Here is a 15,337-nt window from a genome sequence, read left to right as displayed (position 1 = left end):
TATTTTCCTTTTTCCCCCTTGTTTTTCCACTGTTATCATTGTCTCGGGCTGTGCTCTTAAAAATTTGTATCCATCGGGCGAAGCGGTTTACCTGGGGTAGATCCCTCTCGTCGTAGCAGGGTATCCCTCTGGTCTCGGTGAGGAATTTGCGGGCGCGCACAAGCGAGGGAAAAACTGTCAAGAAGTTGATGGCGAGAAGGAGGTAGCGCATCCTAGACGAAGACGGGAACGCGGAGCGATTCCGAGGAAGAACACGGCCGCGGCACGAGGACGACTCACGATCACTCAGGTGAGAAATCCCGGGTCCCGATCCCGTGCGGCATGCCGCCCCGGGGGGTGTGTCGCCGCACCGGGCGCCTCGCCGTCTCCCGAGAAATTCGCTATCGGCTTATCGCGGCTCCGCATATCCCGCCGACGTCATTAGACCATAATTCGGTGACAAATCCGCAAATTTTTCCACCCGCATTGCCACTTCGTCTAATTTACGCATGGTTTTGAATAGAGATGTCTTGGGACTGATTTACATAAAAGTGCTTTCCAATAGAGTTTTAGCCCCCTCCGGTTGGCATTGACACGAAATTTGTCACTCCTCGGACGTGAGAGCGTACCTTAACTTCCACGTGAGTCTTGTTTAACTTATAAATCCATCCCCTCCAGGCTTATTCGAAAATCGTGATACGCACCAACGTCAGAAGTGCGACGTATTGACTCAAAAATTGATGGCATTGCCACTCTAGGCGACACTCGATGAAATGGAGATGTTGCATGTGTTAGGAATTTGCGATTTGACTGTTAATTCTTATGTAACAGTTCGCGAGAAACACGATGGTGCCTCTGGTTTTCTCTGAAATCAACTCCCAAGCTCAAAAAAAGCTCTCAAGTTGAGGCCAAAATGGAGGGGATATCCCACACTATGCTGAGAGTCCACCTCTACATCAAGACAAACTCTCCATGCAAAGATAGGGAGCAAATACATTAGCAGTGATGCCGTGTTTTCAGTTTTGGAGTTCCCAAATAAGGTGGCAGCCTTGTCAATGTATTTGCTCCCTATCTTTGCATGGAGAGTTTGTCTCGATGTAGAGGTGGACTCTCAGAATAGCATGGGATATCCCCTCCATTTCGGCCTCAACTTGAGAGCTTTTTTTGAGCTTGGGAGTTGATTTCTGAGAAAACCAGTGGCACCATTGTGTTTCTCGCGAACTTTTACAAAAGAATCAACAGTCAAATCGCAAATTCCTCACACATGCAACATCTCCATTCCATCGAGTGTCGCCTGGAGTGGCATTGCCATCAATTTTTGAGTCAATTTGTCACACTTCTGACGTTTGTGCGTATCACGATTTTCGAATGAGCCCTAGAGAGGCTAGATTTATACGTAAAACAAGGCTCACGTGGAAATTGAGGCACGCTCTCACGTCCGGGGAGCGACGAATTTTGTGTCAATGCCGGAGGGGGCTAAAACTCCCTTGGAAACCACTTCTGGAATAAATTTTACAGAATCAAAAGTTTTATTTTGACCCATAGAACACGCTTCTGCATGCAGTCTGGTGGTTTAATCGTGGACCACCCTGTATAATGTGCATTGGTGGGGGGGGGGGGGGTGTGTGTTCCACCGCAGAGATAGGATTTTCGCAATAAATTACAGTATTTGAGTCCTCACAATTTACCACGAGCTTGTGACGGCGGCATGGCGAGGGTCTGAAAATTGTGGCGGACGGCTTGATAAATCGTCAGAACATGCATTTGGGCTCTAGTCCGGAGCCTTCAGCTCGAGATGCAAGTGTTTAAATGAGAAATTCCGCTAGATGACGTGTCAAGGCGATAAATTTTCTGATCCTTTTCCTTAAAATCTATTTTTCAACCATTTCCCAAATCAGAAAAAAATCATGAAAAATACAGCGAGCTCAGCTCATCGAGTACTCTCAGATGTAACATGAAAAGTTTCTCGTGCAAATTCTCCTCATCGTATTTTCGCATGCGACTAGAGATGATCAAACGAAGGAACACTTGTTCACATCCTGATCGAGTCGGTGCATTTGAGCGAGTGCTAACTCTCCCTCTCTAATCCGGGCCACGGGGCAACATGTGCGCACCACATTGTATTAGCCTCTTGGCCGAGTTTTGGTTGTTGTCGGGGTGGGGAGGGGGGATGTGGGGGCGGTGGAAGGGGAGGGAGGATCCAGGCGAAGAAGACAAGCGCTTGCCACTATTAAGAGATTTGTCTATTCAGGAGCTTCTGCTTTGTGTCTTCAGGACCATTCAGGACGCTGAATGAAGCGGGTAACTTCTTCACACAAACGGGGCTTATTTGGACGTATCTCTATCAAACGGAACTATGTGCATTTAGACATGAGCCCTGAGACCCATAAGAATATATGCATTACAGGGCTCACGTCACAATGCACATAGTTCCGTTTGACAGAAATACGTCCATTTAAGGCATCCCTCGCATCGCTGGGTTCATCCCTGTTGATGAACATCTAGGCGTGAGGTTAAATATTTAAAAGCCACGGGTTACAAATTAGGAATTAATAGCGCGCAGGAAATGAACGATCATACATGATGCGTATACACATGATGCGTTATTTCCCAAACGAATTAATAAGTAAGGAGAAAATGTTTTATGCAGGAGTTTAAACCGCTACAGAAGTCGTTAAATTGGTAAAATTCAAAATTTTTTAAAGATCATCTGATTGACCAGTCGAGCCGAGGACGGAGGTTGGGACATCTTCGAAACGCGTCCGCTTCAAAATTACAATTTTATCCAAGTGAGTGCTTTTAAGTTTTTTGAAAGTTTTTTTTTTATAATTTTGTAAATTTTTTAGATTTTTTTTTGAATTTTACCTAATAAGTAAGGCATGGCATCAAGGATTATACCAACCAATGGGCTCACAACATCGTTTATTGGTTTGAGCGATGCTTAATAAATGTGTAAAAACGTGTTGTAGAACCTTGCTGTGTATAAACGTGTAAAGCTGTATACTGCCGTGCAAAGGAAAAACGCCGTATGAACCTTCAGGCGTTGCCAAATTGTCTTTGATAAGACACGAATTCTCTGGTACACTCATACATATTTTTTTTCCAATTTTTCAGAGAATTTTGTTCGTATTTTGATCTAAAGTTCCTGAAAATTTCAAGGAAAAATATACATAAATCTCCTCAAGAATAAGCATTTTATCGAAGGAAATTTGGCAACTCTCGGATGTTCATACGGCGTTTTTCCTTAGTATGGCAGTATAAACGTGTGCTATTTGAATGGATAACTTTTTGCACCTTCCAGTACGTTTGCTGCCTGTTTAAAAAATTAAAGGCAAACATAAAGTACGTTCGATGTCTGTCAATAAGTTCACGCTCGGTCCATTGATTCAAAGTTACGTTCATGGAGAGCGATTAATTTGTTTTTTGAATAGATAACTATTCGTGCTCTCCGGTATGTTTGTTGCCCAGGTAGCAAAATTGAAGGCGTCCTTCAGATGGACGTTACGCACAGGTAAACACGATCGTTTATCGGTGCAATCAAGCTTATCAAGTGACTTAAATGCATGTGTTTTTTGAATAGATAACTATTCGTGTTCCTAGGTTTGTTTGTTGCTTATCATAGGCGTAGCTAGGTCATTTTGCTGGGGGGTCTGGGGGGTATGGAATATCCCCTAGCTCAATTGGGGGTCCGGGGGGCCTCCCCCGGAAAATGTTTGACATTTTAACTCTATTTGAGCGCAGTTCGAGGCACTTTTGGCGCTAATCTTCCTTCAATTTCTGCCTAAAAATCACACAGTTATATGCATTTTGAGGTTAAAATACTTTGAAATTGTTGCATTCAACAGGTTATACTATTTACAGGCATATGTTAGACATGGTTAACTAACATACTGAATACATACTAACATACTACATGTTTACTAATTGCCGACATATTTACTTTCTATTTGTGACGCATGAGAAATGCAAAAATTAAAAGGTAAAGAAGAAAAAGAAAACACTGTTTGTAATGCTTTTTTTGATGGTATCAGCTTGCTGCGTGCAGTAAAATGAGTAAACTAACAATGTGTTGCGTTCAGTTAGGTCACGCAACTAAACTAACCTCCCGGAGAAACGAGAAGTATAGCCAGATTTGAAGGCGTTTTCAAAGCGTTTGGTTGGGTCACGCAACTAAACTAACTTCCCGGCAAAGCGGGAGGTATCGCCAGATTTGAAGGCGTTCTAAGCGTTCGGTTGGGTCACGCAACTAAACTAACCTCTCGGCATAGCGGGAGGTATCGCGAGATTTGAAGGCGTTCTAGGCGTTCGGTTGGGTCACGAAACTAAACTACCCTCCCGATGAAGCGGGATGGTATAGCCAGTATTTGAAGGCTCTCCTGGCGTTCACAAACTAACAGTTAACTAAGCTTTTACTAAAACTTTCCAGGTTCCAAAAGATTTTCAGGCAGAACTAACATTTATTTCAGTCATATAAGATTCAGCAGCCAACTGCGGTGTTCGGTTGGGTCATGCAACTAAACTAACCTCCCGGCAAAGCGAGAAGTATCGACAGATTTGAAGGCGTTCTAAGAGTTCGGTTGGGTCACGCAACTAAACTAACCTTCCGGCAAAGCGGGGAGCGGCAAGCGGCCAGATTTGAAGGCATTCTAAACATTCAGTTGGGTCACGCAATTAAACTATACCCTCCCGATAAAGCGGGAAGTAAAGCCAGTATTTGAAGGCTCTCCCGGCGTTCACAAACTAACAGTTAACTAACAAAAATCAATGCTCTACGTGACTCACATCGCGCGCTAAATGTTGATCATGACAGTCTCCGCGATATAAAAATCTGGCAACCTCAATCTTGACGCTTTGGCCCAGCTATAGCAAATTGCTTATAGTTTGGACAACACATGGTGGGAAATGAACATTGCTCGATTGAGAAGCTTGCTGAAACCGTTGTAGTGCGCGATTTGACTCACGTAGAGCTTTGAGTTTCTTGTGAGCGGGCAGCTCAAATTTCTTGTAACCAATGTGAAATAAAAACGTTAATATCTTCGTTAGGAGTTGGTTTCAGTCATTTTCGCGTTCTGCGTGAAATGTTGGTTGTATCAGAATTCTTTAATTCGCACCTTGTCTAGTGGTCCATTAGGTTGGCTTGAAGGGCAAGGCGCACAAGTGCAGTTTCTGCTATTTCGAAAAATACGTGTTTAAAGTTTAAAAATTACATAGAGTCTCATGGCGGAAAGTAAGTTCAAATTCACTTAAAATAGCTTAAAAATTAGAATTCGGGAGTGAATTTTTAACAGAAAATATTTCAAGATGGGTCTTATTGTTAGTTCATATAATTAGCATCTCAATTTTTCAAAAACTGCACTCATGCGCCTTTCCTCCCAAGTCCACACACTGAGAAAAAAGTATGGTTATAATTACCATATTAGTGGTGTTCAATATGAAATTAGTAGTTGCCATAACCAATAATAGGGATATTTTACCATTAAATGGTGATTTTACAATACCGCACACTTGTCAAATTACGATTGCTCCAGTAAAAATATTACTATTATTGGTTATGGCCACTGCTAATTAAGAGTGCATATTGAACACCTCTAATATGGTAATTATAACCTTAGTTTTTTCTCAGTGCAATGCTAGTTAAATCCGTCTAATTACATTTCTATCTCACGCTCGCTTTTAAGTAAGCGAGTCATTCTTTAATCAGTGTGAGTATGCGAAAGAAAAATCTATAAATTGTCATAATGAAAGATAACAATCGAGGTTTAGGTCACGCAAGACATTAAACTTTGAGAGAAGAAAAGGGAGAAAATTGACAGCGGGTCAATGGTGTTTTATCTGCTTCTGAGAAAGAGCTTATCGCCGCTACTCGTCATCAATGCTGTCAAGTTTAACGATCATCGTCCTACCCTACAGTTACGAATCATCTAGTATCAGAGCCCTGTGATGATAGTCGGCACCATGTTCGTCAACATTGAAATACTGGTTCAATATTCAGCTACTAAGCCCAATTTGTAACAACTGATAACTGACTGTATCTGACTGGCGCCGTATTTTCCTAACATGATTTTCTTGGATCGAAAATCAATCAACAGTTCGAATTCGGAATGTCTGAAACAGATTACGTACATCCTTGTAGAAAGGGATTTAAAAAAAAAAAAATTAAAAATGAGGGAGTTTTAGAAAATGTACGACCTGTGAGTTCAATACCTAAATCTCAGGTTAATTAGAGATTCTTATGGTATGCAAGGAAAGTAACACGTTTCAAGAGTTCCCCTCAGGCGATCACCTATCACCTTAAAGTTTGTATCGAAGCAATCTAAATTTTTATGTAAAATAATTTATTTGAATTTAAGCACATAAAATGTATGTTTTCAAACGTGTCTTGATGGTTAGTTATGCCGGAATCACACACTGAATTTGACAGCTGAATATGGAAATCAACAGTCATCGCTCAACGGATAAAATTTCGCACATTCGAGTTATTTTCATTTTCGAATAGTTCAAACAAATTCGACATTATCCGATGGTCGAAGATCCTCGTTGCTGAATAATGCGCGACACGCGCAAAATTCAGGCATCAGGCCGATGACTCCCATTTTCAAGCCACGTTCAGCGTGTGATGCCGGCTTTAGTTAATTACGACGATCAGCAACTAGGCTATTTCTGTCGGAGACAAGAATTTACCTTGAATTATAAGATTTACTTGTTAAAAGAGCTTTGAAATGTCAGTAGTTTCTTTTCTTGAAAGTTACAAATAACCCTGGTATAAATTTTAAATGACAACGTGAGACGCTTAAGCTGAAACAGTTTATCCAAAAATAGCACTTTAATTCAATGTTAAAATGATCCTTTAATTATTATAATGATTAATAAATTCGAAAAAATGTCTGTGCTCTCGCAAATTTTAAGGATTATTCTGTACTGCAATTTTACACGAATTTTGCCTAATAATGGGATACTTAAAGGGTGTTTACGATAGCCATGCTGTTACAATTCATGAGGATCATGTATAATCAGGAATGTACAGCAAGCACTGCCATTATTTTTTATCCAAGTATTCCAATGACAGTCAGCAGCTTTCGATCATTCACGAAGTGAAAGGCATCGGGAGATTGTAGAAAATGCGGAAACGTTATCAACATCCTGAGGCTGAATGAATGAAAAATCATTGGTGCCGGGTTTACGTAAAAAATATGAGAAAATTAAACCGGTAGGAGCAGGTATAATCGAGATGAGAGGTGAGTTTGACCGGCCTTTGAGATCGCTTTTGAAGCAGAAGAGGAAATTCAAATGACAGGATTGTTACGTAAATGGAAAGAGATACGATAATTTTCACCGCTTGATTTTTAGGTATCGGAGCGATTTCAAACAAATTTTATACAGACATTCTCATTCAAGTCACATGCTGTACGAGCTTAATGTCTCCTTTAACTTTTAATATATTTATTTCCTTATCAAATCTTCAGGATGTGGATCGGCGATGCGACTGTCGTCTATTATTGTGCAACTTTGAACCCGCTTATTTTTTGATAAGAGCACACCGTGCGCAATGTTTTAAAAAAAAGTATAACCATACTTGAAAAAAAGGGTAGCATTCTTTCGTAAAAATAAAACAATTTACTTGTAAGAACACTCCTGAAGGAAGCAAAGTCGGGACTTCATTGAAGGATTGAATTAGTTCGTTGTCTCTTTTGTCGAGGAGTTAGATTCTGGTCACAAATTTGATTAAGTCCAAAAAGAAATTGAGTGCTAGTGACTTTAATTGGACCTTAAAAGTTTCTCTTTCGTCTAACTCTGTGTCTTTTTGATGGTTTCATCCAAATTAGGATTTCAGATTTAGGATTTCTAGTTATTTCTTTTTTTTAGCGAGTTTTACGGATGACCATGTTTATTTATTTCCGCTAATCCCTCAAAAACACAATCGAAGTGTAATTACACAAATGGGAATTTCATTGGCAAACTTGGAATATTTATGATAGTTGATCATTAAAAAATAAATAATTCATTCATACAAATCAGGAGAAACATTCTACAATAATTTTGTTATCGCGAGTTTAATTGATAGAAAGTTCTATTTATTATAACTTTTCCTTTACAGAAAAAAAGCACAATTGAAGTATAATTCAACGGATGGCGATGTCATAAACACATAAAATTGGGAAAGACACGGAGCTCCCTCAATGTTCTCCAGAGGAAATTTTTCTATCAAAGGTGCAGGGATCGAACGTGTAATGTTGCCGTATCTCCAGGATTGGCTTTCTTTCCGGGAGAGCGGAGCACAACAAGCAATGAAGCAGCGGCTTTTGTGGGAAAATTATTCTTTTCATTCCCTACATTTCCTTCCCTCAGAATCTTTCATACCTAAAAAACTGGGGATTCGAACAACGTGACACTCGTGTTTTTCTTCAATGAAATTTCATTGGAAAAAAAGCCATACATGTATTTTGGGTTTTATCTATTCTATTGTACGAGTTTTTTACAACTATGACTGTTTTTTATTTGAGTCTTTAAAGTCGAGTCGAAAAATATATATTTCTCCATTCCCTGTTATTTTGTCACGGTTAATTTTCCTCATAATTTCTTCATTCATCACAAAATTGGAATTTAGGAAGTTTCTAAATTTTCCAACTCATGCTCGTGAAAGTGAAACTCACGTTCAAAAACGTCGATTTCTGCCGTCATTTAAAAAAAACTCAAATTTTTTCTCTGGCTAAATATGTTCTTATAACTTTATTTAAAAACGTTCTCTTTAAAGAGGGAAACTCATTTAATCCTATTGGAGAAACTATTTCTATTTCGAAAACTCGGAGCTCCATATTTTCAATCAAGTCTGGTTGCACATGTACACTTGAAATTTTCATAGAATGATCTTCTCACAAAGAGGAAAACATCAGGGATATATTTTGGAACGATGATTTTTATGAGAAATTGTCCCTAAACTTCAAAAACATACAAAGTAAATGTTTGTAAAGTTCATCTATCATGCAGAAAAAACTTTTAACCTTTGAACCCCTGCCCACCCCTCACCTTTTTCCCGTGATAAATTTTTGAAATGACCACTCCTAATTCTACCTATGACAAATTAAATGTACTTAACCCAATGCTACTGTATTCTTACCTAATTTTGGGTTTGGTTCTTTGCTATTGAGATCCTTCCATAATATTACACAAATCGTCAGTGTTAGTCCGCCACCACGGATCTCGTTTGCAGTGTTCAAAAATCTCCGCTCCTAGTTTATTTTTTTAAATGTGGGAAAATTGACATCATTCCTCGAAGTTTCCGGAGAATTTTCTTCGCACAGCGAAGCAAAACCGCGCCAGTCTCTCAGAATTGTCGTTGAGTACTTTTCCATTTAAAAAATGAAATATGACAGGAAGCTTGCGACGCCGCAATCTGAGATACGTGGTTGCAGACTTACATAGTCAAAACGTTATCTCGTAAATTCAAACTCTTTGAGGGGTAAACATCCAAATTTTGGGTTCAGGGTGGCATGAAACGTAAGAATGAAATAAAAGATTGGAAATTTCAGTGAAATGTTTCATGGAATTACACGAGGCATTGAAATATTTCATATTTTTCAGGGGCTAGAGTATGCAACCCGCCCTCGAACACGCAAAAATAGAAGAAAGACACAATATTGACATATTCCGTAACATGAAAAGGAACCGGTATTTTTCAATATATTTCATAAATTTCTGAAATTTCTGAAATTTTATGAAATATTCACGAGAAATTTCAAGATTTTATTTTTCATGAAATTCTGTCATCCTGCTTGGGTTGATAGAAGTTTCCGTGGAAACGACCCAACTAATTTCATCGCGTAAACGACTTTTTTCAAAAAAAAATTTGCGTTCCTTATTTTGCGTCTTCCATCCCTGTCGCTGTTTTTCACCTGCGCCACCCCCTCCCCCTCCCCTCCAAGACAGACCAAGCCGGTTTTCAAAGATTTGGGGAAAATCCTTACCTGGGGCCTGCCGATTTCGTCGTAGCAAGGGATCCCGGAGCCGGTGCGGAGGGGCACATCACTTTGAGCCGAAACACACACAACCGCGACGCACAACGCGAACACCACTTCCGTGCGCGCCATGACTTGACGCGCGCACTTCCCGCTTAGAACTGAGCCGGAGGGAACGGCCGCGCGGGCGGGGGACGGGCGGGGGGGATGGCGGAGGGTGCCCCATGTGGTCCAGGGCCATGTGACCGTGCCCCCAACCCCCTGGTCGCAGCCTCCGATCCGCGCCGAGTGCCGAGCTAGCACTGCAAGGTCTCAAGGTCCTCGCGCTTCCCCCAACCCGCGACCCCTTACGCACAATCTACTAGCGTTTCCATTCATTTCAGTTCACGCACGTGTGTCGATCTTCCACGGAGCGGAATATCGATTGCTAAAGTGCAAAAACACGTAACTATGTCGCAGACGATTTGTCAAATCTGGCATTTCATCAAATGCCTAGACAAATAGTCAAATTTTGACGGGTTACGAAATTTTTAAATTTATGGCGAAGAACCCACGGATTTTCAATATTTTGGGAAACATAACTCATCAAATTTATGAACTCATGTTTATTCTTCCTCTGCAAATGCGTTACATGTATTTTGATGTTAAAATTTTGAACATTTTGTATTTTAAGACAAGCTGAAGATTTCAAGATAAATGTTCGTTCAGGAGCTAAAAATCGTTCAAAATACTTTCAAACCCTTTAAGGTGTAAAAATCCAATTTTTGGGTTTAGGGTGGTATGAAGCGTAAGAATAAAATAAAAGATCAGAAATTTCAGGGAAATATTTCATGGAATTTCACGAGGCATTGAAATATTTCATATTTAGAGTAGGTGATGCACACTTTTATGAAGAATCGTTCTTTCAAGCGCAATGAATTTTTTTTATCGGTAGTTAGGAGAAGAATCTGAAATTTTTTCGTAAGTCAGAATATTTGACTATTTGCCTAGGAATTTGACAAACTGCCTGATTTTAATAGTTGCCTACGACATGACATCTATATTGTGAAATTTCTAAATTTCCGCTCTTACTTCCTAAGCCAACTTTATAGCCTTAAATTGGACTGCATTTTGCAATTTTGAACAGTAATTTCTGGTTTAGCTTAGAGACAATGTATGTATCATTAGCTTCCCTATGCACGTAAATGTTTTCACAGATGAGCCAGAGATTGTAGTTCCAAATTGCAAAAATGTAGCCCAATTAATACAGAATATTCGACTCTCAGAGTAAAAAAATTAAGGAAGTTTTCAAGAGGTTACGTTGATCAGTTTTCGCGGAAAAAAATAAAATATGGCAAGAAATTTCTCAACGTCGCACATGGAGATATGTGGTTTCGTACCTCAGGCATCGATGGTATTGTAAAACAACTTCCGAAGCGCGTGGAAGGTGGAAGTTGGGTCCGGCCGCACAAAAAAGTGTTAATTTCCGATGGTCAAATTCTGGGATAATTCGAGTACTAAGTCATCAGCTGAGAGAATACCACATGAGAATTTTGAAAGCAAAACCAATAACTATATTTTAACAGGAGCTGATTTTAACAATTTAATTTGTGCTCATATGAAGTCTCATTCCATCTGTTTCTAGTTCAAACATCTGAAGGCAACTTCCTTGGTAAAACCATTCTCTGAAAACCGTCAACAGGCGATTTTCACAACGTCCGAACCTGATCAACTTGGTAAATTTTCAAAACAAAAAATTCGGCCCCGATCAAGCATTAGAATGTTTTCCACGCAAATGTCCTGGAAACTCAATTCTGGCGCGATGACCCTCTTCGCAGATCGCGTGAGTCGCCTTCAATTTTGGAAATGCATCACGGGCATCACTTGAGCAGGAATTGTTGCATCCAAGCAATAAGGCACGAGCGTCCAGAATCAAAGAAGTCAGTCGAGTAAATACCCGGTGGGTTCATAATAGTATTTATATTATTATACATAATTCTCTGGAAAAAAAGTAGCTTGGATCTAGAGTCCAGACTCTTAAAAACATTGACAAGAAAAAATACTCTTGATTCAATCGGATTTTAGCTTAAATCAAGAACCAAGCCTCTTAATTTAAGTGGATTTCGTTTTGATTCAAGCAAAAATCCGATTGAATCAAGAGTATTTTTTCTTTTCATTATTTTTAAGATTCTGGACTCTAGATCCAAGCGACTTTTTTCCCCAGTGCTCAGTGTGTGCAGTTGTCAATTCTAGGAAACCAAAATTGTTTGAGCACTGAAAATGATACACTCCGTACATAATAAAAATTACGAAGATGCTCATCGCGTAATATCAGAAAAACTGTACTTCAAACTGATCAGACAAAAATGTTTACATTCTCAAAACCCATACCTAAAAGTCGCATGCTAAAATTGTTATATTTAAATCAAGGTGATTCAATATTTGCACCCAGACTTTAAAATTAAATAAAGTACGAGTATATGCAGCGCAAACAAGTCCAAACTGTAATTTTCGAAGCATACCATCGTGTTTCGTCTTTGACGATTAAGCCATTGAACTTTCGCTATCTCCATAATTTTTTCCTTGTGTGGAACATCTACAAAAATTTCAAAACTTTACGTAATCAAATTCAGTGACGTTATCAAAGATAGAGGCGCGGGATTTAGATATACGTGTAAAAATAATCTGAACAGTTGTATTCAGAGAGTTTTTCGATGACATCTTGTCTTGATACTGTATATTCAGCACTAGCACGATAAAATATCGGTCTAGTTGTGCGGCTGGTTTTGTCTAATCAACCCTTAAGTTCAATGAAGGCTTTCAAAGGCCGTGATAGAGAAGCATCCAACTCTTATTGTTAGAGTGCCGAACTCCATGTTCAGTCAAACTCTCCATTCAAAGATAGCGGCTGGTTACACTCGCGCAGTTGCCACGATAGGGGGCAAAAAATTGCGCGCCTCACTCTTGGAGTCTCTTTGAGTGTGACAATCTTGCTAATATATTCAGACCGATCCTTCTTTAGAGAGTTTGACTATACCCATGGAAATGGAGGTAGAATCCCTCATATGCTCAGGTATTCTCCGTTTTAACTTTTGATGGCCTGAATGTCAACATTTTTTCTGATCCAAAGAGTTGGTTTCAGACCAATTAACGAAATTCTTTATGGGAATAAATGGTTATTACTGAATCCCCCGATACACGTGAATCAGAAATTATGAAGTGAGTGAAAGTCCATCTAGTAAATTTTTTGGGAGGAACAAAAAACTACTTAGGTACATTTTTACGCTACACGAACTCTACACGCTTCATCAGGATATACAGCTTGCGTTCCGAGATGTAGGCTAATGCTGCTTTTGAGATAATTAATACGTAGAAACAAGCGGAGAATTCAACAATGCAAAAATTCAAAAATAAAAAAAAAATGAATGGTGAAAAAATAAGATTTTGGAAAAAAATAGACTTTCGATTTCTGTAAAAGATCTGATTTATGTCTGAACTTCCTCGCTTTTTTCTTTCACAAAAATTGTAAGTATAGCTCATGGAAGGGCTTAAGACCCGCATGATTCTGAGAGAGAAAAATTAAGGGAGCGCTCAAGCTTGACTACGGAGAGGAGTCAGGCTGTGAGTATAGCCAGTCAACTTCCCGTCAGTGTAGCGTCGGATGCTTAAATGAACCCTGAACCCGAGAAATTATCAACTGATACGCGGAGGTTCTAAGCCCCGGAAATTAGGCCGTGATACCATGCTATCAGTTCCTCTCTCGCATCATTTACATATGTAATATCAACGATGTACATAACCAATCGCGGCTTATTACTCTTTCAAGTTCCCGTTTGGCGACAGCGTGTCTCAGCTCATGACTCTCCATCATAAATCAGACAGCCTGGCTTGCACAGAGCATAAAAAAGATCAGAGAGCATAAAAAAGATCGAAATAGGATAGATAAAATTGAATGTTAGCAATAGATAGACGGTTAGTATTTGAAAGATGGTTAGACACAATGGCTGAATAATACCACTTTGTATACCCATACTTTTTTTCATTTGAAATCCAAGCCGATCATTGAGAAGCCATGAAGAAGCTTTTTAAAATTGAGTCTTTGGATGCAAAAAGGGCACTTCTCGATTGCAATGTTTCAGAAGTTCTGTTGCTCATTAATCCCTTGGAGAAGAATTTAATGGGTGATTTTTCCAGAATTCTCTTCGTAGACAATTGTAAAATTATGAGGAATATTCAGTAAAATTCTTATTGAAATGGATGCATTCTTTCTCCTTACAACGAATGAAACATTAGAGGAGACTCTGAAACACTGCCACCGAGAAGTGCCCTTTTCGCATCCAGTGCCTCAATTGAGTATATCATGCTCGGAGCTCTAAGTTGACGGATTGAAATGCACTTTTACGCCCTCTCGTTGCTTCAGAAATAAACTCTTTGTTACTTATATTTCACAATGCAGGGCAATTTATTTTTTCGTTGAAGGAACTTAATGTAAAATTTCCCCTTTGAGAAAATTATCTCGAGCCGTAAAAGTTTCTTGTTCCTTTAACGGCTCTAATTTGGCATTATTAATATAATAACCGTACTTTTATGAAGATGATGGTCCGCGAAATTCATTGGTTTATTTTTCCGAGGTTCACCTGCAACTTTACAATGAATTTGAAGATTGTCTTCATCTTCGTAAGGGAGCGGTTTAGTACTATGTAACAGAAGCTTTCTGTTTCCTGATTCCCTTCTTTTCTCGTGATACACCCGATTATGAGTACGTGACGTAATATTTGGCGATTTTTTGAGATTCAGACTGCTGGAAAATTGATAAGGTTCTCGACGAGAAAATTGTAAAATAAATTGGTGGGGGTGGTGAGGCTTGTGAATCACTACTCATTTACTTTTTGAAAATCAATTGGTTTCAGCCACAGGGAATAGAATCTTAAAAGTAACCCTCTTATGAAAACACGTTTTTCTTTTATAATAGACCCGCAACTGAAAACAGAGAGGAAAGACTGGGGTTGTCAATTAGGGTAAAAATACAATGACACAAATCTCTTTCTTTCAAGGAAGTCTCTGAAATATTTTTATGCAGTTTTACCAGAACCCGGCCGAATCAAAAAAGTTATTGTACTTTTAGATGTAAGAGAAAATAGTACAATAAATACTTATTTTTATCCTAGAAAATAGAATTATGGGTTTCTAATATGGAGTACTCAGACGGAAGAGGCTTCTTTTAATAATTTAATATTTTATCGTAACACTGTCTTTCTGCATTCCTTGATATTTTCCTTGATATGATTAATATTTATGATGAAAACATTAAGTAAACATTTTTTACAGTAAATTGAGTTCATCTCCCGTCAGAAATAAAGTAAAAGCAAGAACATTTAAACACCGCACTCGATATTTAAGTTTATTTTTGGTTTCTACATTGATAC

At 39.1% G+C, this 15,337-nt stretch overlaps 1 protein-coding gene across 2 annotated transcripts in view; it reads right to left on the bottom strand.

The window, feature by feature from the left end:
- The window catches only part of LanB2 (laminin subunit gamma-1), a 131,164-nt gene extending 121,051 nt beyond the window's left edge, over positions 1–10,113 (bottom strand). Inside the window, exon 1 of one of the 2 annotated variants that reach the window (XM_019045810.2) lies at positions 9,942–10,113. In XM_019045810.2, coding sequence (XP_018901355.2) covers positions 9,942–10,064 — 123 coding nt within the window. In that variant the 5' untranslated portion in view covers positions 10,065–10,113. Of the gene's footprint in view, positions 1–91; positions 269–9,941 lie in introns of those variants that run through there. The other variant, XM_019045811.2, reaches the window with a different exon arrangement.
- Between the last annotated feature and the right edge of the window lie 5,224 nt (positions 10,114–15,337).

This window comes from Bemisia tabaci, chromosome 3 (assembly GCF_918797505.1).
Source record: "Bemisia tabaci chromosome 3, PGI_BMITA_v3".
Classification (NCBI taxonomy): domain Eukaryota; kingdom Metazoa; phylum Arthropoda; class Insecta; order Hemiptera; family Aleyrodidae; genus Bemisia; species Bemisia tabaci.
Note: the sequence above shows the minus strand (reverse complement) of the source record. Positions and strands in the feature narration are given on the sequence as shown.